Genomic DNA, 25,168 nt, shown 5'->3' with positions numbered 1-25,168 from the left:
GTACTATTAGTGCCTGTGTTGGGATTCACCTAGCTGCACCCCTTTCACAGTGTCACTGTTTGCAGCAGGGGAGGTTTCTGAAGACCTGTGGTCACGTTTACACTTGCAGGTGTTATCTTGACAGCATATAGATGTGAAATTCACCTTTGCAAAATGTGGTGGGAGGGCCCCACCATGTGGGTAAAGGGAGAACTTCACTTAGTGTTTTCCACATGGAGGTCCTGATGCAGCGCCTACTGAAGTCAGTGGAAAGACTGCCCCTGACTCCCATGGGCTTTGGATCAGGCCCTGGGTGACTCTTCAAAGGGTAGATCAAGGGATCTGTTCAAGGATAAAGGAACAGGGAAGCTTCAAATTCTTCCCCTCTGCTGTCCTTCCCCCTTCCTTTGCTCTCTCAATGCCCTTTAGCCAAATCTAAAGGTAGGGGAAAATGTACCCCAGGCCTTGATCTGCAGAGTCCATGGAGGAATTAATTCCGTATGTGATGTCTCTTTTGAAGGGAAAAGGAAGATCAGAGAAAGAAGAGCAAAACAGTTGTTAGGTTCTGTCAGAGGGTACTCTACCCCACTAAGGAACAGCAGGTCAGGGGCCAGCCAGCCCTGACCAGAGACAGCCTCTTTCGGAACAGGTATCTGGGCCAGGTAGAGGGGATTAGCAGCTGCAGCTGGGAAGTGGTCAGGTGATTACTATAAAGGTCTGAAGGAGGAGCTGTAGGAAGCAGGATGAGTTCTGTGGCTGGTTCTCTGTAGGTCCTTACATCCTGCTTTGGCCAGAGGAATTGCTTGGGTTGGGTGTTGCTTTGTGAGTTGTTTGAAGAATAAACTGTGCATGAAGGAAGGGCCTGAGCCAACTGTGAGTGTGGTGGTAGCTCTTCCTGGCCTGGGGAGACAGGCTAGCAGCATGTACTGTTGGTCTGGTCCGCCAAACCATCCTGCAAAGTTATACTTCAGACTTGGACTATACTGGTCCTTGGTCCATTTGGGGAACTAGAGTCATGCTGTCTAGGAAGCCAGCTCATGTAGTACTAGTAAGTAGCTCTGGGCTCCCAGAGCTTGCCTCTCCAAATCAGCTCTAGGTCCTTAAACATTTGATGTGTGGTTGAGGAATATTTGATTTGGCTTTGCCTTGGGGAGGGGAGCATTTTTCCCCAAGGTTCATTGGTTTGTTATAAGCTGATTCTGAGGAGAGAACCAAAGTTTGCATTAGCCACCTTCCTGTCAGCATAGCCTACAGTGAGCACGGTGCTGCCCGGGACTACGTACTTTGCACTGGGTTCCCTTCAGACTCTTTGTTTCTAGACAGCCTAGTTTCACGAGCTCTCCAGCCTGACCTCAAGAAACCAGGTGCTGTTTATCAACTGCTCAAACTGACCTGGCTCTCTCCTGTTTCCTTGTCACTATTTTAATGCTTATAATAAAATATTTAGAAAGCGAGTGTGGTGCTGCTTGCCCACTCCAGCGTGAGAGAAGGAAGCAGCAATGGCACTTCAACATGATGGGAATACAGTGCTTGCTGGGAGCATGAATCCATCCAGCCTATATCTAAAGCAAACCTGCTCCATTTGCACCAGCCTTTGAGGTCTATGGTCCCTTTCCACAAAGACCAAGGAAGGAGACAACTTCTGCGGAAACCCCCAGGAGATTTGCTGTGTAGTCCTCTGAATAGTCTCCTCAGGAAAGGGGTGGGGGAAGGTTTGTCGTCCAGTGTGAGCCCCAGAAATCAGAAGTACCCTGACTTCCTCAGGGAAATCCTCACCCTGTTGGGGCATCTCTGGATGACTGGGTCAGTGTCCTCTTATGAGGTGCCACTGCGCCTGCCTTCCTTCCATATATGCCACTTTAGATACACCCATTCTCTGTCTCTTCTTCTGGGTTAGCTAAAAAGAGAATCTGGTCCTACATCTGAGACCCCCAACCTCAATGGATGGGGATGTCCGGCCCCACACCAGGCACTCTGTACCCACCTCCTTTATTCGCAGCAAGTGGGGGACCCCATACAGACCCTCCTGGGGCTCTTAATTATTTTTGTTATTTCTTTCAAAGGTGCAGCTTTAGTTCTATTAAACTACAGACCCTGCCATGCTCAAATACTAAAGTGCCTGGAAGGTGCCTGTATAGACCCAAGTACTGGTCCCAGTAAGCCTCTAGAACTGGTATAGCACTGGTCCAAGTATAGACCCCAGAGCTAGTCATAGTAATTGTCCCAGTATTGACCCCAGTACTGGTCTTAGTAAGACCTCAGTAATGGTCCCAGTACTGATCCCAGTAAGATCCAGTATGGGTCCCAGTATAGACCCTACAACTGGTCCCAGTTATGGTCCCAGTATAGAGGTCAGTAGTTGTCCCACAAAAACCCCAGTACTGGTCCCTTTACTGGTCCCAGTAAGACCCGCAGAACTCGTCCTGTGACCAGCACTGAGTTCTATACTGGGAACAGTACTGGGACAAGCAGTGAGGTCTATACTGGGACCAGTACTGGGACAAGCAGTGAGGTCTATACTGGGAACAGTACTGGGACAAGCAGTGAGGTCTATACTGGGAATAGTACTGGGACAAGCAGTGAGGTCTATACTGGGAACAGTACTGGGACAAGTAGTGAGGTCTATTCTGGGAACAGTACTGGGACAAGTAGTGAGGTCTATTCTGGGAACAGTACTGGGACAAGTAGTGAGGTCTATACTGGGACCAGTACTGGGACAAGTAGTGAGGTCTATACTGGGACCAGTACTGGGGTCTTACTGCAAACAGTACTACAACTAGTACTACCAACTATACTGGGATCAGTACTGGGTCTATATTGGGACCAGTACTGAGACCAGAACTGGAGTGTATACTGGGACCAGTATTGGGATCTTACTGGGACTAGTACTGGGGTCTGACAGGGACCAGTACCGGTACCACTATTGGGGTGTATACTGGGACCAGTGCTGGAACCAGTACTGGGATCTTACTAGGACCAGTACTCAGAACAGTACAGGGCTTTATACTGGGACCAGTACCAGTATTGGGACAAGTAATTGGGGGTATTGCTGGGATCAGTACTGGGATCTTTCTGGTACCAGCACTATGGCCAGTACTGGAGTCTATACTGGGCGCAGTACTTGAGTTTTATTTGAACCAGTACTGAGACCATTATGGCTCATTACTGGGGGGTACACTGGGACGAGCCCTGAGACCAGTCCTAGGGTGTATACTGGGACCAGTACTAGGATCTTACTGGGACCAGTACTATGACCAGTACTGGGGTCTCTTTATTGGGACTGGAGTTTAGGACCAGTACTTGGACCCATACTGGAGTTTACACTGGAACCAGAACTGGGGTCTTTCTGGGACCATTACTGGTTCCAGTTTTTGGGTCTCACTGGGTCCGCTATTGGCACCAGTGCTGGGATGTACAGTGTTACCAGTTATGGGGTCTTACTGGGACCAGAATCGGGACCAGTACTGGGGTCTCTAATCAGACCAGTACTGGGACCAGTACCGAAGTCTTTCTGAGACCAGTACTGGGGTCTATAATCGGATCAGTACTGGGACTTGTAATGTAATCTGTACTGGAACCAGTACTTTGGTCTTACTGGGACCAATATTGGAGTGTACATTGGGACCAGTACTTTGGTCTATACTGGGACCAGTACCGAGACCAGTCCTGGGGTCTTACTGGGACCAGTACTAGGGTCTTTCTGGGACCTGGGGTGTACACTGGTACCAGTACTGGGGTCTTTCTGGGACCAGTAGTATGAAAGGTAGTGAGATCTACACTCAGACCAGTACTGAGATGAGTACTGTGCTGTATACTGGGACCAGTACTGGGACCACTCTTAGGGTCTATACTGGGACCTGTACTGGAACTAGTACTGGAGTATTACTGGGACCAGTACTGGGGTCTATACTGGGACCAGTTCTGAGATCAGTATTGGGGTCTTGGACTAGTACTGGATTTGTTACTGGGACTAGTACTGAGACCTGTACTGGGGTCTTACTGGGACCAGTACTGGAGTCTCAGTGCGACTAATATTGGGATAAGCTCTATAAGTAGGGGCATTGCCAGCACCTCGAGGGATGTGATCATTCCCCTCTATTCGGCATTAGTGAGGCCTCATCTGGAGTACTGTGTCCAGTTTTAGGCCCCACACTATAAGAAGGATGTGGAAAAATTGGAAAGAGTCCAGCGGAGGGCAACAAAAATGAGTAGGGAGCTGGAGCACATGACTTATGAGGAGAGGCTGAGGAAACTGGGATTATTTAGTCTGCAGAAGAAAAGAATGAGGGGGGATTTGATAGCTGCTTTCAACTACCTGAAAGGGAGTTCCACTGTTCTCAGTGGTACCAGATGATAGAACAAGGAGTAATGGTCTCAAGTTGCTGTGGGGGAGGTTTAGGTTGGATATTAGGAAAAACTTTTTCACTAGGAGGCTGGTGAAGCACTGGAATGCCTTACCTAGGGAGGTGGTGAAATCTCCTTCCTTAGAGGTTTTTAAGGTCAGGCTTGACAAAGCCCTGGCTGGGATGATTTAGTTGGGGATTAAGTCCTGCTTTGAGCAGGGGGTTGGACTAGATGACCTCCCTTCCAACCCTGATATTCTATGATTCTATAAGCACTGCGGTGTATACTGGGACCAGCACTTGTGTCTTTCTGTGACCACTACTGGGGTCTTTCTGGGACCAGTAGTATGACAAGTATTGGGTTCTATACTGGGATGAGTATGAGTACTGGACTGTATCCTGGTACCAGTACTGGGGTCTATACTGGGACCTGTACTGGGTCCTTACTGGGACCAGGACTGGAACCAGTACTGGGGTATTATTAGGACCAGGACTGGCACCAGTAGTGGCATATATACTGGAATAAATAGTTGGGTTGTACTAGGGACAGCACCGGGACCAGTACTGAGGTCTATATTTGGACCCGTATTTGAGTCTATACTGGGACCAGTACTACCACCAGTATTGGTGTCTGTGCTGGGACCAGTACTAGGCTCTATAATGAGACTCGTACTGGGGAAAGTACTGGGTCTATTATGGGACCAGTATTATGGTCTTTCTGGGACCAGTACTGAGATCAGTACTGGAATCTGTACTTGGGACCACTGCTGGGATCTATATGGGAACTAGTAATGGAGTCTTACTAGGACCAGTACTGGGATATATTCTGGGACCAGTACTATGGTGTTATTGGGACCAGTACTGATCTCTTACTACCAGAACTGGGAACAGTAATGGGGTCTATAAAGGGACCAGTACTATGGCCTCACTGGGACGAGTATTAGGATGAGTTCTGGGGTGTCTACTTGGGACCAGTACTGGGTCTGTATTGGGGTCAGTCGTGGGGCTTGTGTTCAGATCTTACTGGGAGCAGTACTGGGGTCTATACTGGTTCCAGTAATGGGGCAAGTACTGGGGTCTATACTGGGACCAGTGCTGGGACCAGTGCTGGGGTGTATACTGGAACCAGTAGTGGGGACTTGCTGGGACCAGTACTGGAACCATTATTGGGGTTTCTTTTTGGACCAGTACTGGGTCTGTACTGCCACCAATGGTGGGATCTTACCGGGACCGGTCCTGGGACCGCCGCCAGCCAGCACCGGAAAGGTTAAACACAGCCTCCGGGCCCAGCTAGCTCCGCCCCCTTTCGCCCGCAGCCAATGGCAGGCCTGGAGGGAGGGGACCGGGGGGAGCCTCGCTCACTTCCGCAGGCGCGTGATGGGAGGTGCCTGCTCCGGTGCGCGCGCGGCCGCCGCCGCTTTCGCCTCCCTGCGCTGGGGGTCCAGCTCCGCCCGGCCGCGGAGGCGCGCGATTGGCCGAGCCCGGGCCGCTGTGGGGCCCCGCCCAGACGCGGTAGGAAGTAGCCCGGGGCACTGGGTTAGTCTCTCTGCCAAGCGGGTTGCCCTGGTCCGCGGGGGCGGGTCTCCGCCGGCCCCCCCTCGCCCCGGCCTTACAGACTGAGGCCCGGCAGGGGGCCAGAGGCTCAGGCTGCCGCGCCCGCCAGGCCGCCGTAACAAGGGCCCCGTGCGGGGGACGCCGGTTCCAGTATAGACTCCAGTGCTGGTCCCAGTGGTGCTGGTGTCGGTGCTGGGCCCGGTGCTGCCGGCTTCCTGGGAAGTCACTTAGAACGACCCGGTAGTGCTGGCCATGGAGGAAAGGTACACTGCTGGTCCATGGCTTCAGTGGGAGGAGGAAAAAAAGCGAGGAGTCCTTGTGGCACTTTAGAGACGAACCCATTTATTTGGGCCTAAGCTTTCGTGGGCTAGAACCCACTTCATCGCTTTTATTGGCCTCTAAGGTGCCACAAGGACTCCTCGGGTTTTTTTGCTGGTACAGACTAACACGGCTACCCCTCTGAAACCTGTCACAGCGAGAAGTGTATTTTATGCCCCCAAAAGAAAGGGGAGTAGCAAAAGTGTGTAGGGAGCTCTAAATTAAATTTGACCACCCTCTACTTTAATTTATGCATTCTTACAGTGCTGTCCAGTCTCCTAGCATGTAAATTACACCACTTCACACTCCCTCAGACTCAGATTACTGTCTGTGAACCTAGCTATCTAATACTTAGCCCTGGTCTACACTACCAAATTACTTCGGTCAGTCAGGGGTGTGGATTATTCACAACTCTGAGTGACGTAGTTATACTGATCTAAGCACCCGTGTAGTCAGCGTTATGTTGGTGTGAGAGATTCTCCTACCGATGTAGCTACTGCCTCTCGTGTAGGTGGATTAACTAAATTGACGGGAGACGCGCTCTCTCTCATCATTTTAGAGCAATGGCTCTCAACCTTTCCAGACTAGTGTACCTCTTTCAGGAGTTCGATTTGTTTTGCATACCCCCAAGTTTAACGTCACTTAAAAACTACTTGCTTATGAAATCAGACATAAAAATACAAAAGTGTCACAGCACACTATTACTGAACAATTGCTGACTCTCATTTTTTACCATGTAATCATAAAATAAATCAATTGGAATCTAAATATTGCACTTACAATTCAGTGTATAGCATAGAATCATAGAATATCAGGGTTGGAAGGGACCTCAGGAGGTCATCTAGTCCAACCCCCTGCTCAAAGCAGGACCTAATCCCCAACTAAATCATCCCAGCCAGGGCTTTGTCAAGCCTGACCTTAAAAACCTCTAAGGAAGGAGATTCCACCACCTCCCTAGGTAAGGCATTCCAGTGCTTCACCAGCCTCCTAATGAAAAAGTTTTTCCTAATATCCAACCTAAACCTCCCCCACAGCAACTTGAGACTGTTACTCCTTGTTCTATCATCTGGTACCACTGAGAACAGTCGAGATCCATCCTCTTTGGAACCCCCTTTCAGGTAGTTGAAAGCAGCTATCAAATCCACCCTCATTCTTCTCTTCTGCAGACTAAATAATCCCAGTTCCCTCAGCCTCTCCTCATAAATCATGTGCTCCAGCCCCCTAATCATTTTTGTTGCCCTCCGCTGGACTCTTTCCAATTTTTTCCACATCCTTCTTATAGTGTGGGGCCCAAAACTGGACACAGTACTCCAGATGAGGCCTCACCAATGTCGAATAGAGGGGAACGATCACGTCCCTCGATCTGCTGGCAATTCCCCTACTTATACAGCCCAAAATGCCGTTAGCCTTCTTGGCAACAAGGGCACACTGTTGACTCATATCCAGCTTCTCATCCACTGTCACCCCTAGGTCCTTTTCTGCAGAACTGCTGCCTAGCCACTCGGTCCCTAGTCTGTAGCAATGCGTGGGATTCTTCCGTCCTAAGTGCAGGACTCTGCACTTGTCCTTGTTGAACTCATCAGATTTCTTTTGGCCCAATCCTCCAATTTGTCTAGGTCCCTCTGTATCCTAACGCTACCCTCTAGTGCATCTACCACTCTTCCCAGTTTAGTGTCATCTGCAAACTTGCTGAGGGTGCAGTCCACACCATCCTCCGGATCATTAATAAAGATATTGAACAAAACCAGCCCCAGGACTGACCCTTGGGGCACTCCGCTTGATACCGGCTGCCAAGTAGACATAGAGCCATTGATCACTACCCGTTGAGCCCGACAATCTAGCCAGCTTTCTACCCACCTTATAGTCCATTCATCCAGCCCATACTTCCTTAACTTGCTGACAAGAATACTGTGGGAGACCGTGTCAAAAGCTTTGCTAAAGTCAAGAAACAATACATCCACTGCTTTCCCTTCATCCACAGAACCAGTAATCTCATCATAAAAGGCGATTAGATTAGTCAGGCATGACCTTCCCTTGGTGAATCCATGCTGGCTGTTCCTGATCACTTTCCTCTCATGCAAGTGCATCAGGATTGATTCTTTGAGGACCTGCTCCATGATTTAGATTATGCTCCTCGCCCTGATACCTGACTGCTGGACCCATTCACCTGAATCTGGCTCTTTGCTTGCACATCACAGAATATCAGGATTGGAATGGACCTCAGGAGGTCATCTAGTCCAACCCCCTGCTCAAAGCAGGACCAATCCCCGATTTTTGCCCCACATCCCTAAATGGCCCCCTCAGGGATTGAACTCACAACCCTGGTTTTAGCAGGCCAATGCTCAAACCACTAAGATCTCCCTCCCCCTAAAGTTTGGTTTGATTCTGTAAGCAGTGTCAGGATGAGCTCCACCCTGACATCTGGTGGTGAGGTGTGGCAAGTTGTGGAAAAGAACTTCAGGGGCTGATCTCATTTGCATAGGCACACCCACCACGCCTAGAATGAGACCATAGCTGCCCAAATGGTCACTTTGGCTGCTGTGGGATCCCCAGTGTCTGTTATTGGGGCAGGAAGAATAAATTGTTATTACCCTGATTATGGGAACTGTACGTGGCCTTTTGTTATGATGGAGGGATTCACCATCAACTAAGTAGCACTCGCTAGGCAAGGGTCATGGGTTCCAAAACTCTGTGAATTGAGAGAGGATGGAGACAAATATTAATACTTGGTGGCATGGGCCCCTTGGTGAGGGCCTTACATGCTAATTGCACTTCCTCCTCTCTCCACTGTGGAATATCAGAGCTACTTTTGATTTCATTAGAAGTCTAGTTATAGGCTGCTGAGCTCACTTTGGGCTAACAGTGCACCAGCACTAGGGCTCCCCTACTACAAGCTGAATTCACCAAAGAGCTGAACTGACTAAGAGCTGAAATCACTAAGCGTTGTGTCAGGTAATGGGGGAGCCTGAAGATATATTGTGGAGCAGTTTGCGGGATGGCTGGAGTGCCTTGTGGACAGGCTGGTGAAGCAGTTCAACGCGGAGCAGTTTGTGGACGGCAGGAGCTGGTTGTGGGCCGCGGAGCTGAGCGAAGGAGTTCGTGGGGCGGCTGGCGGAGCGAAGCGAAGCTGTGGGGCGGTCAGCTTCAGATCATGTAAGGTGCCTCTTACCCCCGTCGCATCTCCACCCAGGTTGGGAGGTAAAGCTCCGCAAATAAACTTTCGAACTCTGGGGCTGCCCTGACCAGGGACAGAGACTTTTGGGTCATTGGACTTTTGGGACTTTGGGTGATTTGGGGTTGCTGGACTCAAGAACCAAAGGGAAAAGGGCATGCCCCAGTTTGCTTGGGGTGGGGTTTTTCTTTGCTCATGGATTGTGTTATGAATCCTGTTGGTGGTGTTTCCCCAACATAATGCCACATTGTTTCTCTCTGTTATTAAAAGGCTTTTTGCTACATTCAGACTATGTGCTTGCGAGAGGGGAAGTATTGCCTCTTGGAGGCGCCCAGCGGGGGTGGTATATATTTGTCCCAGGTCACTGGGTGTGGGCTCGAGCCAGTTTGCATTGTGTTATTGGAATGGATCCCCTAGAGATTGAACCCGGCCCTTGTTGCTGCCAACTCTGATGGGTAGAAGGGTTACAATTCCAATTCCTAGTTGTTACCTAAGTTATCAGAAATTGTCTTTTGCCGGTCATTTATCATCGCCAAGTCCCTTCCCTAGAAGATGGAAGTTGGGAGCTGAGGTTTTTGGTGTCTTGTGTTGAGAGAGTTAATTGTGGAACTTGAAGCTGGTGGGCAGCTGCAGATTGAGGAGCTTTATTAAGAGCGAGCGCTAGATTTTATAATGTTAACTTATGCAAATTAATATGCAGATTGGAGACATCATTCATTAATGGAAGCTCAGGAAGTTTTCATTTAAAGGGGATTAATGTAAACCCCTCGCAATCCTCCTGCAATCCTCACTCAGAACAGGCAGTTCTCAGGATTGTTTTCCTCCAAAGTTTAATGTAGACTCTCGGACAACTTTCTGAAAGGATGCATGCCAAACCAAACATTCTGCTAGGCCAGGGGAGGGCAAACTATGGCCTGTGGGCTGGATCCAGCCCATCAGGGCTTTCTGTCTGGCCCATGGGATTGCCAGCCCCATGGTGCAGCGGGGCTAAGGCAGGTTCCTTGCCTGCCCTGGCCCTGCGCCGCTCCTGGAAGCAGCTGGTACCATGTCCCTGCGGCCTCTGGAGGGTCGGGGGGGCAGAAGGCAGGGAGCTTGCCTTAGCCCCTTTACTCATCGCTGCTACCCCAGAGCCGCTTGAGGTAAGCGGTGCCGGGCTGGAGCCTGAACCACTCCTGCACGCTGCACCCCAACCCCCTGCCCTGAGCCCTCAAAACCCCTTCTGCTCCCATCCTGCACTCCAGCCCCCTGCCCTGAGCCCCTTCTCATACTCTGCACCCCTTCCTGGACCTCAACTCTTTGCCCTGAGTCCCCGCCCACACCCCACACTCTCTCCCGCACCCCAATCCCCTGCCCTGCATACAATTTCCCCACCCAGATGTGGCCTTCGGGCCAAAAAGTTTGCCCTCCTCTGTGCTAGGCAGTGGGGACTGAGGAGAGTGCAAGGTCTGGGCCATGCAGAATGTGGCTCGATCATTTCCACTGAGGCTATAATGGCTCTAATGTAGAATAAAGAACCAAAAAGGGGACAAGAAAAATTAATATTGGAGCGCTCTTAAAATGATGTGAGAATAACATCTTTAATATAAATCACCATCTTCTCCAGCATCCTCTCCATCAGCCCAGATGCATGAGTTTATTTCCCCAACCAGCAGGTGGAGAGAAGAAAAACCAGATGTGCGATGGCGTAACTTCCCTTATGCTAGGCATTGGCTAGCTCAAGCAGCTAAGTCATTTCCAGACCCAAAGTTCCTGATGGTGCCCTGAATGGCAGCATTTAAGCTCCCTTTTTTTGCTGGCCTAACTCTGAAATAGATGTGCTGTTGAGTGGAGTTCAGACGTCGAGTAAAGAATCATACATTTCTATGAAGAGTGTTAAGATGTGACTCTGTGCATGTTTTAATCTTGTAACTGAAAACGGCTCATTGACAAAGAGGAAGGATGGTCCAGTGGTTCGAGTGTTAGCCTAGATCTTAGGTTGGATTCCATGAGGAGGCACAGAGGATAAAGAATGACGTGTTGAAGGACAATTGGAAAGGATGCTGCTTTCATGGAGACTATGTACGACAGACTCAGACGGTAGTGGGGAAAATGGGTTGTCACAGGTGCCACTAGGAACAGGAGAGTCTAAGGCTAAATGAGACTGGAGAGGCTTGGGTTCACAACTCTGCCACTAACTTGAACAATCATTGGGCCGGAGAGAGTGAGTGTGGGAATGACCCTGTAGCCCAGTGGTCAGGGCAACCTTGGGTCGAGTCCCCCTTTTCCCACCAAGTGAGCTCCTTTAGGCCCTCTTCCCTCCACCCTTGTTATTTCACTTTGAAATGCTGTCGCCCTCAGCACTGAGCAAATCCTTGTTATTTCTCTCAAGCCCTTGTTCCGTTGTGGGGTTCGATCAGCATGCACAGACAGGCTGCTTCGACTATCAAAGAGCCTGTGGGTTTGGAGGCTCTTAATGGGGGCTCTGGGTTTGAGCTCCTCAGTGGCAGAAAGAGGCCCTGCACCGATCTGAGCTCAGAGGTGCTTTAGGAGGGCCTCACTCTCTTAATTATTAAACCCTTGCTACCTTGTGGGAGTGTTTTGATAAAGAGACCTCTGGACTCTTGAGCTCTCCTGGAAGAGCATTCACATGTGCATGCTGTGGAGGAAGACGCAACTGGAAGGTAATTTTAACCCCTCATCCCCTGTGACAGGGTGTACAAGTAATTCGGTGCCTCCAGCAGGGTACCTCAGCCTTGCCACCTCTCGTCCCAGTGATGGCCCAGCTCTGAATCAGACAGTGGTGTGGTTTTCCTGGGTGAATTCCCTGCAGGGAGAGGCTCCCTGTGTCGAGGCAGCCAAGTGTCACTAAGCCTGGCTGGGATCAGATCCTCAAAAGGCTGAGCTACTCTCACGAGAGGCAGAGACAAGAGTTTTGCCAGCTGGAACCCAGAACAGGGCCTGCTTGAGACAGAAGAATTGCCATGTGTCCATTGTTTGGGGTTTACTAATTGCTAAACTGCATGAAGGGAATTTGGCCAGAGATGTGGCTGGGTTTTCTGGTTTTGTTTATCTGGGTCGCCTGTGAATTTTCCCTCCAGCTGCTCACGCCCCACTCTTTATTGTGTTGGGGAATAAATTGTCCTTTTTTTTGTTCCCCCTAAATAGAGACCATCTCACAAAATAAGGTGGCCATTTCCTGCGTGGGATCTGCTCCTGAGTGTAGTCAGGCTGATGCTCTCTGGAAGAACTCTGCCTGTTACTTTCCCTGTTTAGTGGGCCATTGTTATTTCTGGGCTCTTGTTTGAACACCACGTTACTTCCGTGGCAAGCTGCGGTGTGACTCTACAGCACACGAGTGTGCTGTGCAGCAACTTGTCATGTGACTGCTGCCACAGTCCAGTGAAAGTCTCAGAGTGCTCCCACCCAGCAGAGCTGGGCTTATTTCCCAGCTTTGCCACAGACTCCGTTTGTGACCCTGGGCAAGTCACTTAGCTACTCCATGCCTCAGTTTCCCATGTGTAAAATGGAGATAATAGCACTTCCTTGCCTCACGGGGATGTTATGAGATTACATTAATTAATGACTGTGAGGTGCATAGCTGCTGTGAAGATGGGGGGTGGGGGGTGGCATATAAATATATAGATAGGTTATGCGTGAAACAGGGTCCTCTCTAACTTCCTCAGTGTACTGACGTTAGAGGGGCCCTCTGGTGTTTGTTAGACACACGCAGCTGCAGAGAGTTGATATGGCTGCTCGGAGCTGTTCTTCGAGCCCCGATGACACCTGCGCTAGCAGACCGTGGAGCATGTTCATTCAGCAGACCTTGATGTTTTCAGAGAAAGACCACAGGCTTGGTTTGGTGGTGGAGGCACTCGGCCAGGTTTATTGTCAACAAAGCACAGTACTTGTGCCCTGTCTAATGTGTCACAGGGACACTGACTCATGTATGCCTGTGACAAAGTAAAGAGTCAGGACACCAGGATTCTGTCCCCTCGGCCAACACAAAGCTGCCCCTCCTATAACTTCTCCTTTTATACCTCGATCCAAACAAGCATCGCTCCAGATGATGTTAGTTACCACCCTTACACCTTGTACCTGCTAATGCGAACAAAACCTCCTCCTCTGTTATCAGGTCATCCCCACCTTATCTTATGGGGGTTTCGGTGTGTGCCTGCAAAGTCTCTTAGGAATTGGTTTACATAGGTACTTGAGAATTCTGGGTGTTCTTGTACCATCCTCTCTGATCAGGAATGTGTTTACTTGGTTAGCCAATACCTGGTGTGTTACTATTCTGCCAAGGCCAAGCCTGCTTTGGTTTACAGCCTTTGGTTCACACTGCTAGTTATGCCTTGGGCTCCAGCAAGGCCTACAAAAGCCAGTTTAAGTAGATCAGTCTGTTTAGTTTATCAGAGGTATCAAAGTACCTTTCCAGGGAGAAAATACCAGGTACTAAAAGCTCTTTAATCTAGCAGAGAAAGGCACAAGAACAGAAGAACCCATGGTAGGAAGCTGAAGCCAGAAAAATTCATATTAAAAATTAGGCACACATTTGTAACAGTGAGTTAACAAGCTACCAAGGGAAGTGGTGGGATTCTCCATCTCCTGATGTCTTCAAATCAAGACTGGCTGTCTGGAAGATCTTCTCTAGTCAAGCATACAAGTTATTGGGCTTAATACCCCTGTGCTGATGAGATGGAGTCTCCTTCCCAACTTGACTGTTACTGAATGTGACCCAAATGTTTATAGTAGACCAAAGCCTACCGTCTTTACACTGAACCGTCCGGGAGTTTTGCCTGGAGGAGGAGCACAGGATTTGGCTGTGTAAGCATAGAAGCCTGTCTGGTGTCTGAACATGATTTTAAAGAATGATGTGCCATTAATAAAGCCAAGAAATTGGAGCATTTTTCTGTCTTCAGTTGATTTGCTTTTTATTGTGAAAACCCCCATGACTGGCATCTTCTGACATAACCATCATCAAGGAGTTCAAACAGCCACAAAGATGCTGAGCCTGTTATTTTACCATAGGCTCCAGCAGAAACTATGGGAGGGAAATGAGTAACTAACAGTGAATGATCTTAGATGAGCTTTGGGATACCACAGTGATGAGGGGCTTCACCCTAGCTAAAAGCTGGGCTGGAGGCTATGGTCTATTTGAATCTTCCCCCTGAAGGGTAGAGAACAGCCTCTGTTGTTGGGAAGTCATTAAGAAATGAGCGAGTCAAAGTAATGGGCAGTCTGTGAAATCTACAATGAACCTAAAGTTAGCCAGTAGATGTTCAGCCCTCGCAGGGGTTTGATGGGGTTGTAAGAAACATCAAGGGGATGAGGGGAGCTGCCATCTGGTTGTCTGACTGTGAACCTCCCAAATGGCAGAAGTCTGAAAATAAAGGAAATATAACTGCTATCGTGCTGTCTCAGACTACAGGGGAAGGGTGTGCACTGCAGATGTGGGTAGCATAATGGATTTACCTGTGCTGGGAGGCCAGATTTCCATACTATGGGCCAAATCCAGAGCTTCTTTCTTAGCTCCTACTCCAGGCAAACACTCATTGGCTTCTGTGGGAGTTTTGCGTGAGCAAGGCTGAGTCCTGTACTGGGTTCACAGCTTGCTAGCTCGCCACTTTCCAATCAAAAGCCCACCTCTTGCTGGCTGAGTAGTTAACCATTCCTTCCCCTTGTTACAGGTTGGATGTGGCTGGCTGACCAACTGCTAAGAGGCAGCGTGGGCCAGACATGACCTCAGCTCTCAAGGCCCTGCCCAACATCCGTAGAGCCTGCATGATCCCAGCCTGTCAGGGCCAAGCATCTTACCCGCGCAGTATATCCCTCTGGGAGCACGGGCTGCACCTCTTCCGCAGCGCCGTGGGTGTTGTCCTGCCAGCCCCCATGCTGAGAAGGGCCATGGCGCTCAAAACAGACGGATGCCCCAGGCTGGTCGTGAGGGACAGGGCTTTCCCTGTGAGGAGGAACCTGTATCTGGTGGGCTTTGGGAAAGCTGTGCTGGGAATGGCGGCTGCGACAGAGAAGATCCTCGGGGACCACCTAATTCAGGGGGTTGTCAGTGTCCCCCACGGCATCCGGGCATGTCTGCAGCAGGCGGGAATGGAGTAAGACTGCTAGTGCCCGGATAGTCCGGTGGGAGGGTGTAGAGAAGGGTTGGGGACAGGCAAGCACAAAGACCTAGGCTCCTGCAGAAATGTCTGCCTGCCATATATTTTCCCCTTGGGGTCACTGCTGAATCCCTCTTGGATCCTCTCCACCTGTCCCAACTTTAACCCTTGACCATGGGATCAAGACTCATAGCTCAGCCTTGACTGGTCTCCATCCCACTTCGTGGGCCATCGGATCTGTCCTTGGGGTTGTGTATGCTGCCCCCATAGTGTACCTGGCCCCATGGGGGAGAGACCATGATCAGCAAAGGAACCTTGTCCCCCAAATCCCTGTTGTGGGAGTGGGGCTGCCAGGTGGGCTGTGGATAGGTGTAAGTTTCAGTGGCCTGATCACCTTTCTAACCCATGCAGGGAGATGCTGCTGAAGCCTCACAGCAGGATCCAGGTCATAGAAGGAGCTAAGCACAACCTCCCTGACAAAGAGGCTTTGAGGGCAGCCAGCATGATTCGGGAGCTAGCTGAAGGGCTGACAGCTGATGACCTCCTCCTTGTGCTGATCTCAGGTAACGTCTGGAATCCCAGGAGCGGGGAGTGAGTTCTTGTGGAACTGCCGTCAGTTGTTGCCCTCCCTTCTCCTGCCCCATCTTTCCTCCCGTTATCTCTTCTCTAGCCTGGCTTCTGCCTTTCCTCGTGCATGCAGGAGACAGATCCGGAATCATGCCTGGCAAACTAGGTCAAGTTGCCTGTTGCAAAAGAAGATGAGGAGAGGCGTAAAGTGGGTCAGAGCTGTTCCTAATGTGACTCCCACACCGGTGGCAGCTCACTGCATGCGTTCACATTTCAGTACCTGGTCTTCTGGCAGCAGCTGTGAGTTGGCAGCAGCTTGGGCCCCGGGCAGACACACTTCTCTCCCAGTCAGACCTCTCAGAGGAACTTGTCACAAGAATCCACTATTGATTCCTTGGTCTAGAATCTCCCTCCTCCACCGGCTGTTGCTTTGTGCCCTCCCACGTAAGAGGTGGCTGCATTCCAGCAGGGCTGTGTGTGAAGAGTCGGATGCGCTCTGGGATGGGAGATGCTATATTATTCATTAGAGTGTTGGCAGACCAAGTATTTGGGCCAGCCAGTTGTGTTGCTGTTTCTCTCCCTCCTCCCACAGGCCTTGCCCTGTGGTTCGCTGCTGTCCTGCCAGCAATATCAATCCACAGGACTTGCTGTTTGAAGCAGCAAGGCACCATTTTGCCATGTGGTGGTGCCAGGCAATCAGAAAGCGCTGCTCTGCAAATATAAGCCCATCCCAAGGCAAAGCACTGAGGAGAGGCATCCTGAGCTGTATGGAGGTCTGGGTCCTGGGGCCCGAGTCTGTTCTGAGTTACATCGGTTTGACACCATGAAGTCAGTGTAACCAGTGTCTTGTATTTCCATGTTTGTATTTGTAAAGACAGACTCTCCTGGGTCATCTGACCACACAGCCATGTAGATGCTTTCTTCCCTCAGAATGGGAGGTACCCCGTGTTTAAATCTGGGCACGTAGGCTAGGGCAGTGGTTCTCAACCAGGGGTACGTGTATCCCGGGGAATACACAGGTCTTCCCAGGGGTACATCAACTCATCTAGATACTTGTTTAGTTTTACAACAGGCTATGTTAAAAGCACTAGCAATGTCAGTACAAACTAAAATTTCATGCAGACAATGTTTATACTACTCTATATACTATACACTGAAATGTAAGTACAGTATTTATATTTTTATTTTATAGTTATATGGTAAAAATGAGAGTTGCAATTTTTCAGTAATATTGTGCTGTGACACTTGCATTTTTATGTCTGATTTTGTAGGCAAGTAGTTTTAAGTGAGGTAAAACTTGGGGGTACACAAGACAAATCAGACTCCTGAAAGGGGTACAGTAGTCTGGAAAGGTTGAGCCACTGGGCTATGGCAGCAGAGCTCAGAACAGCAGGTACAGGAGGTCCAGGTGTTTGGGCATCAGTGCGTGGGTTGTCATGGGGGACTAACTTAGGTACCCAAGTTGGAAAAATGAGGCCCTATCTGAGACTTGGAGTCACTGAGGGGCTGATCCTGCAAGGGGCCAAATAGCACGGGTGAGGTGCTCTGCATTCTCACACCCCCCCCCCCCCAAATCAAAAGGAGTCACTCAGTGCCAAGTAAGAGGTGCTCCGCACCTTGTAGGATCAGCCCCTAAGCACATACATTTGAAACTCGCAGGCTTCTCCAGGAGCGATTGCCCCTTTAGTGCCTTATTCCCCCATTCCTAGATAGCGGGGCACACAATGAGGGAATGTGCTCTGCTTTGAGTGCATAAGCAATGCGGCAGTGCACTTGTGGGGTTTATTTAATTGGGTGGATATCCAGCTATATACATGCCCCTGTGAGTAGGTGTCTCCAGTCTTGCACTTGGAGCTGCTCTTTAGGGATTTTGTGGGGTTCTTGATTGTGCTGCTCAGCTGAGTAAGGTCTCGATCGAGATGCTCAGCTGGCTGCAGTTTATTCTGCCATGGTTCAGAGAGAATTTTGCAGGATTATCCAGACACGGATATAATTGGATTTGAATCATGTCTGGTGGGGATTCCCTTGAGTTTCCTCTTGTCCTCTGGCTACTGATATTTTCAAGAGACTCCTAGGCCCCTAAGTCAGCCATCCCAAGATTTGCTGTCGGCAGCAGTTCCCAAAGCATGCATACCTCCACGCAGGCCCCTCTGGCTGCTTCTGCATCTCAGTCAGATCCCTACTGATTGCCTGAAACTCAGGCAGTTTCATTTGTTTTTCTTGTTCGTCATATTTTATTGATGGTGCTTTTTCTCAAACCTCAGAGCAGGCTTTGCCCTTCTATGGTAGTTTTCTGATACACTTCTATACACACTCACCCTCTATTTTCCCCCTTTAGCTCTCTTTCCCCCTTCTTTTTCACTGCATTTCAAGGGCCCAGTCATGCCGTCAGCCATGCTCTGCCACTCCCATTAATCAGATCACTAATGCACCCATCACTATAGTATCCAGCCTGATTTTTGTTTCCTCAGTGACTCTCCATCCTTCTCTCTCTCTCAATAAGCTTTTTGCTGTAGTGCAGTTCTATATTTAGGTTTAGACATTGCTATATTTTTTTAAAAACCTCTCATTATGAATGAGGTCAGTGAAACACTGAAGCCAGAAGTGTCTCTCTTTCCCTGCAGCTAAACACTGAGTGAGCAATGGAGTCCGCAGTCCCCTCTCTCTCAGACAAGCGGTCACTGAAGTCAGATTTGAGGCACATTCGCAGGGAAGTGCAGTGAGAACAATAGCACCTGGGCCTGATTCTGTCTCGCCTTGCACCCTGCATTCTCATTTATGCCAGGCAAAGTAGGTATAAAATGCAGGCACCATTGTGAATGAGCTCACTGAGCACAGGTGAAACTGACTGCCATAGAGATCCAGCCTGCTCTGTGGAGAAAGAGAAGACATCCGTCTCCAGGGCTGTTAGTCTGGCATCTTTCACCAGCACTAAATTCCCTTATGACAAAATGCTGAGGGAAGAGAAGAAGGAAAACTCCAGCTGTAGGATGCCCTCGCTTAGCCCCTTGTCTCGGGGAGGCCAGCCTTTGAGTGCTGGGGGGGGGGTTCCTCCCACCCTGCTACACACGTGCATTCACTCACTGCAGTTTCTCCTGCATTATAGGAGGCGGATCGGCTCTACTGCCTGCTCCTACTCCTCCGATCCTCTTGGAAGAGAAAGAGAAGGTCACCAAGCTTCTGGCTTCCAGAGGAGCTACCATACAGGAGCTCAACACCATCCGGAAGGCCCTTTCCTTGTTGAAGGGTGGAGGGTTGGCCCGGGCTGCATACCCTGCACAGGTGAGTGTGGGAGACTTCTCACTTGCCCATAGCTTCTGCTCTAAGGCAGTGTTAAAGAGACACCATGAGATTAAAAGTCATGGCCAAAACAGACCTCACTAGAAATGACCTGATGATTAGATCAGTGGTTCTCAACCAGGGGTGCGCAGAGGTCTTCCAAGGGGTACATCAACCCATCTAGATATTTGCCTAGCTGTACAACAGGCTACATAAAAAGCACTAGTGAAATCAGTACAAACTAAAATTTCATACAGACAATGACTTGTTTGTACTGCTCCATATACTATACACTGAAATCTAAGCACAATATTTATATTTCAATTAATTTATTTTATAATTATGTGATTAAAAATGAGAGAGTCTGCAATTTTTCAGTAATACTGGCTGTTACACTTTTATATTTTTATATCTGATTGTGTAAGCAAGTAGCTTTTAAGTGAGATGAAACTTGGGGGTATGCAACAAAAGTCAGACTTGTGAAAGGGGTACAGTGGTCTGGAAAGGTTGAGAACCACTGGTTCAGATGATTTCAGCTCCCAGTGAAGTCAGTGGGAATCAGCATCTGTGGTAATCACACTGCTTCTATTTAGCTACCTGAATATGCAGTTAGGAATCAACTATAGGGTTCAAAAATTTGGTCCATATTTACAAAAACAAATTTAAAAAAATCATTACTTACCTTTTTCAATAGCACATGAGATTGTTAACACAGTTTGTGTTGTGTTTTGTTTTTTCACTGTGCAATCTGGTCACTCTCAGCATTTCTTGTGGCTTAGGGAATGAAAATTGGCTGGTCAGTTTCCTTTTCATTTCTAGTCAGTTTCACTTTCTGGCTCTCTAGCACAATGCTGCAATGATGTTTGGGTTGAAAGCAGCAGGGGGCAGTTTTCTTTGTTTTAAAAAAAAAACCCATTGTCACTTGGTAGCAGAACAATAGTGGAAATGCTTCTATTGAATTTAGGTTTCATTCATCTTTTCAAAACCTACATTTGGGGCCAAATTTGTCCCCTTTAAACTGTCCAATGAATGTGTGCACAGGTTCAAATGAGAGCACTGGCCATGTTAATGACTGCAGCCCCCAGTTACTGTGCACATGCAAAATGCTGACTCCCCACCACAATCTGAACAGACCAGCGTTGTGGTGTGAAGGAAATTCAGACTCCTTATTCGTTCAATAGTAGCCTTTCCCTCACTACTGCACTACCATTGTCTGATGGGGCCACTTGTCTGGAGTAAGTGGGCTGGAGCCTCAACTGAAGTAAATCAGCAAAGCATCCTTGATGTCCACAGAGCTGTGTGGATTTACGCTAGCAGAGGATCTGGCCTCGTATTTTACTTCTGGGCTTTCTCACTGTATTTATCGGTGGAGCTCCAATTCAATCTATACCAGGTTAGGAGCCTGAGAAGAGTCACATAAAAACATCCTACTCTTTCCTATATTATAGTCCAACATGAAATATCATTTTGATTCCATGAGTTAGAGCCCTGAGAGCTCTTATTGCATTATCTTAAAACAGAATGGGCCAAATTTGCCGTCATTTGCACCCATGCATCTCCATTGAGATCCACTGGATTGCAAAAGTGTAACTGAATGCAGAACTTGGTCTGATCACTCTTTCATGTCAGTGAGTCTCTGCTGCAGGCACTGCATTTATCTGTCATCCTTTCTGCTTCTAGGTGCTAAGCCTCATCCTCTCTGATGTCATTGGCAACCCAGTGGACATTATTGCGAGTGGCCCCACTGTCTACAGTTGCCCCAGTGCTCAAGACTGCTTTCAGATACTGACAAAATACAACCTGCTGAGCATCTTGCCCAGATCTGTGGAAACAGTGCTGTCCAGCTCCGTCTCATATCCCAGCGGTCCGAAAGACTATTCCCATGTCTACAATGTTGTCATTGGCTCAAACAGTTTAGCTTTAGAGGAGGCCAAATGCCAAGCAGAGGATTTGGGCTACTGGACCCTAATTCTGAGTGCAGCGGTGTGTGGGGAAGTCAGTAGAGTGGCCAAACTCTACAGCCAGCTGATTCAGTTTGTTTGCTTGAGCACAGCTGGACTTGCAGAAGGTCCTCTAAGAGACCAGGTGAGAGGAGATCTTCTAAAGCTGGCAGCAGAGCTAGAGATCCCAGGTTTGAACCTTGTGGATCCTTTGAAGGCTTTGCAAGGATTGGAGTCTGAAAGATCAGTTTGCCTGCTGGCTGGTGGAGAGACCACTGTCCAGCTTCAAGGAAATGGGAAGGGTGGGAGGAACCAGGAGTTGGCCTTACAGGTGGCATTGGAGTTACACCGAGCTAAGGCCACTGGGGCTGGCTACTTCCTTGGGAGATATGAAGTCCTGTTCCTCAGTTGTGGGACTGATGGGCAAGATGGGCCAACAGAGGCAGCTGGTGCCTTCTCTAGCCAGGAGCTGGTGGATAAGGCTGCTCAGGAAGGTCTCAATGTGGAGACCTTTCTGAGCAACAATGACTCCTACACATTCTTCAGTAAGTTCCAAAATGGACATCACCTTTTGCTGACTGGTTTAACAGGCACCAATGTCATGGACATCCAGGCTATTTTAATTAGGGCTAGAGACAGATAAGGAGAGCACCTCTACGAACTCCTCAGTTGTTTTTAATTAGAGGCATTGGTGAAAAATGAGGGTACCAATGTTCTGGACAAATCCAGACTGCTTAAATTAGGGACAGCTGGCAAGGGCACTAATATCATGGCTGTAAAAGCTACATTAGTGAGGCATATGGGTGGGTGACCGTGAGCATGTTCAATCTGTTAGTTAGGATCAGAGAAAGGTAAGATAGCACCAGCATTATCGGGATTGGGGCTGCATTAACACCTTCCAGCTGAAGAGCCACTAACATACTGCATTTTGGCTGTGGTTACAAAGAATTCAGGAATGCAGGGCTGATGACTGGCAGGCAAATAAGGCTGGGATTTATAAAGGTTTCTTAGGGAGTTTGAGTTCAAGTGGGGTTTTTGGACATCTGACACCCAGCCTGAATCTCTAGGTTGCCGTTGTAACTCTTATTCCATACAAAGCTAACAAGGTATATTAGATTAATCCATAGGACCCTAAATCCATTGCACTCCAAGTTCAGTGGAGATGAGCACATGGCATAGGTTGAACCTTTGATCTTGGATACATGGCGAAAACACACCGAGCTGTGGCATTAACATCATGTGAAGTGAAGAACGGTGTGAACCATGATTCAGATTCACTGGTGCAAAAACCATCGGAACACGAGAGCTTCTCCTCCACTATGTAACCTCCTCTGCCCTGGTGTGGTGACATTTCCGCCCCATGGTTGATGTTTCATGGGGTAGCGTGCTGTATTATGTGTGTGTATGCTACAAGCATTTGGGGTGCTACCACCAAACCGGTCAGAAAGCAATACAGCCTCCAGCCTGAGTCATTGACCTTTTTACTGGGTAAAGTCAGTAGTCCCTGTCATGCTGATTAACTCCTCTAACTCCATAGAACAAAAGGCCACAAAATCCGTAAATCCAACTCTCCTGACCCCTGTTGCTGCACTGATCAAAGGGCAAAGCAGCTGGGGCTATTGCTCTGTCAAACAGCAGGTCCCTCCAGCCTCTGGGACAATGCGGAGCACCAGCTACTTCAGCTTTGTCATCAATTAAACTCAGATCCTGTCTTGTCATATTCAGCTCATTCCCAGGGTGACACCTGGGGCCAGGTTTTCTAAGGAGCACAGTAATCAATATCTTCGTCTCTTATGAAGATCTGGCCGCTTATTGCGGTGCCTAAATGGGAGCTGAGCTCGCTTGAAATTCCAGCCCTGATTTAAAAGGCCACATTTGATGCAAACGGTTTGCAGACAGATGTAGCTGTGCTGTGTGGCTGATCTAACTTTGCAACGTTAAGTATACCATCCTATTAATACCGTAAACAGTGAAGTCATTGCACAGTCATGCTCAGCAAGATTCAAAGAGGGACTGGACATTTATAAGGATAACAAGAATATCCAAGAATAGTTAATGCTAATAACACTCTTGGAGGGGATATAAAACCTCATGCTTTTTGGGTTTAAGTCAATCCCTATGCAATAGAGATTAGAATTGGACCTACATGTTTACTGAGGGGTTTCTTGTATCTTCCTCTGAGGCATCTGGGCACTGGTAACTATCGGAGATAAATTCCTGGACTATATGGATCTTGAGTCTGATCCAGTCTGGCAGATCCTATGTTCTGATGTGTGATCTTGTGGTTAAGGCATAGATTTTGGAACTAGACAAGCTAGATCCTATCCCAGCTCTGCTAACACTCCCAGATATAAGCTTGGGCAAGTCACTAACATTCTGAGGCTCAAATTCTTCTATAACATGGGGGTGACCATCTTTACCTACATCCCAGGGGTTTTGTGAGGCTAAATTTGCAAGTGGTTGCAAAGTGCTGTGAAACCCTCTGCTGGAAGGTGCTAGAGACCTATGACATATGGTAATTTGGAGGCATGAATACAATGTCAGGGTGCAGACTGTGGAGGGAAGTTTGTTCTGGCTTGTGTGTGTGGTTTTTGAAGATTTCTCAGGGGAGTGGAGAATGCCATTTGAATTTCCCTGTGTGTGTGGTGCCTGCCATAGTGGGACCCTGATCTGATTGGGGTCCCTGTGCATGTCTGCGGTGCAAATAGCATGAATAAACCGAAAGGGAAAATGAATATGTTCAAAGAACTTGTTTATGGGTCAGGACGATTGGTTGGACAGCCATGTTAGTTACTTAGCACCTAATCCTGCTCTTTGTTCAACCAGTGTAAATCTGGAGTCACTCTGGAGTTGTTAGGTTAACTACCATGAGTGCAAAATTTAGTCCTTAACCATTTTGTTGCTGGCACTCTACTGCACCTGCTCTGCTGTTCTTGTCCATTATCATTTAATAGACATCAGTGGAAGGGAGGCTGTGCCTGGTAGATCTAGCAGCAGGGTAGGTGTGCTCCATCCGGATCTATCTGAAATGTTCAGCACTGCAGCCAGTGTATATGCGTTAGGGGCCCCAATTGCCTTTCTGCCTGAAGGTACCTGGTACATTCTGCAGTTGACCAGGTGATTTCTACCTGAAGGGCCTTGGAATGCTCAGCAGCCTGTGTGTTCAGTGCGGCTGTAGCTGGTACGTTTAGCAGCATACAGATGTATTATAGAGGAGATCTCAGAAACATATGGCATCACGCGAGTGGTCAGTGGCACAGAAAAATGTTTGAGGATTTATGCAAAACAAAAAGCGGGGAGGCAAACCTCAGAGCAGGAAGGAATAACATTAGAGGCCAGATCCTCATCTGGTGTAGATTGACACAGCTCCTCTGACATCAATGGAATGATTCTCATTTACACCAGCTGAGACTCTAGCCCCATATTCCATCCCTTGCACTCAGAGCCCTGGAAAAGCAATGCCTTTTTTTTTAACTCCAAGCATTGCTTGAGCCCTTGGAGATGCTGATCTGAAATCAGTCGCAGTCGAGTTCTGAAAACTTTGGCTGGCATTCACTCCTCAAGGGAAGTCCCTGAGCTGTTAATAAGACACTCACATCGGCCTGGCTTTTTTAAACAGGAGTGTTTCACTAATGATTAAAATGAGCTCATCTTGTGGAGGGGGAAGGCTGATAAAAGGTCTGATGAAAGCATGCAGCTGTTTGAAGCACATTTCACATCTTCATTCACGTGGCTTCCTTTCCCCTACAAGTTTTTTCGACTGTTCCCTTTTGTTTTAATGAGGAAAAAGTAGGACGGGGGGCATTGGTCAAGGACGGTGAGGTTATATTAACATTTTTACTCTTCAAGCAGTGTAGTCTAAGCTTCATCTCTGAGCTGACCTCAGTGAGGGGCTTGCATGTCCTCAGTTTAGGAAAGAAAGCTTCA

At 48.6% G+C, this 25,168-nt stretch overlaps 1 protein-coding gene across 8 annotated transcripts; it reads left to right on the top strand.

Annotated features, from left to right (window-relative positions):
* The first annotated feature begins 5,705 nt into the window (after window positions 1-5,705).
* Window positions 5,706-23,976, top strand: GLYCTK (glycerate kinase). 8 transcript variants are annotated; one of them, XM_048857020.2, is made up of 5 exons: window positions 5,706-5,834; window positions 15,030-15,452; window positions 15,867-16,018; window positions 19,129-19,304; window positions 20,982-23,976. In XM_048857020.2, the coding sequence occupies exons 2-5, from the start codon at window positions 15,079-15,081 to the stop codon at window positions 21,882-21,884; spliced, it is 1,605 nt and encodes a 534-aa protein (XP_048712977.2). In that variant the 5' UTR covers window positions 5,706-5,834; window positions 15,030-15,078; the 3' UTR covers window positions 21,885-23,976. The 8 variants fall into 8 exon arrangements, with proteins under 8 accessions (XP_048712977.2, XP_048712981.1, XP_048712982.1 ...); XM_048857024.2 differs by lacking the exon at window positions 15,030-15,452 and adding an exon at window positions 9,147-9,347 and having other exon boundaries at window positions 5,709-5,834; XM_048857022.2 differs by lacking the exon at window positions 5,706-5,834 and adding an exon at window positions 5,865-6,139.
* The last annotated feature ends 1,192 nt before the right edge of the window (window positions 23,977-25,168 follow it).

This window comes from Caretta caretta, chromosome 7 (genome assembly GCF_965140235.1).
Source record: "Caretta caretta isolate rCarCar2 chromosome 7, rCarCar1.hap1, whole genome shotgun sequence".
NCBI lineage: Eukaryota > Metazoa > Chordata > Testudines > Cheloniidae > Caretta > Caretta caretta.
The sequence above is the reverse complement of the archived record's forward strand: the minus strand, read 5'-3'. Positions and strand labels throughout refer to the sequence as shown.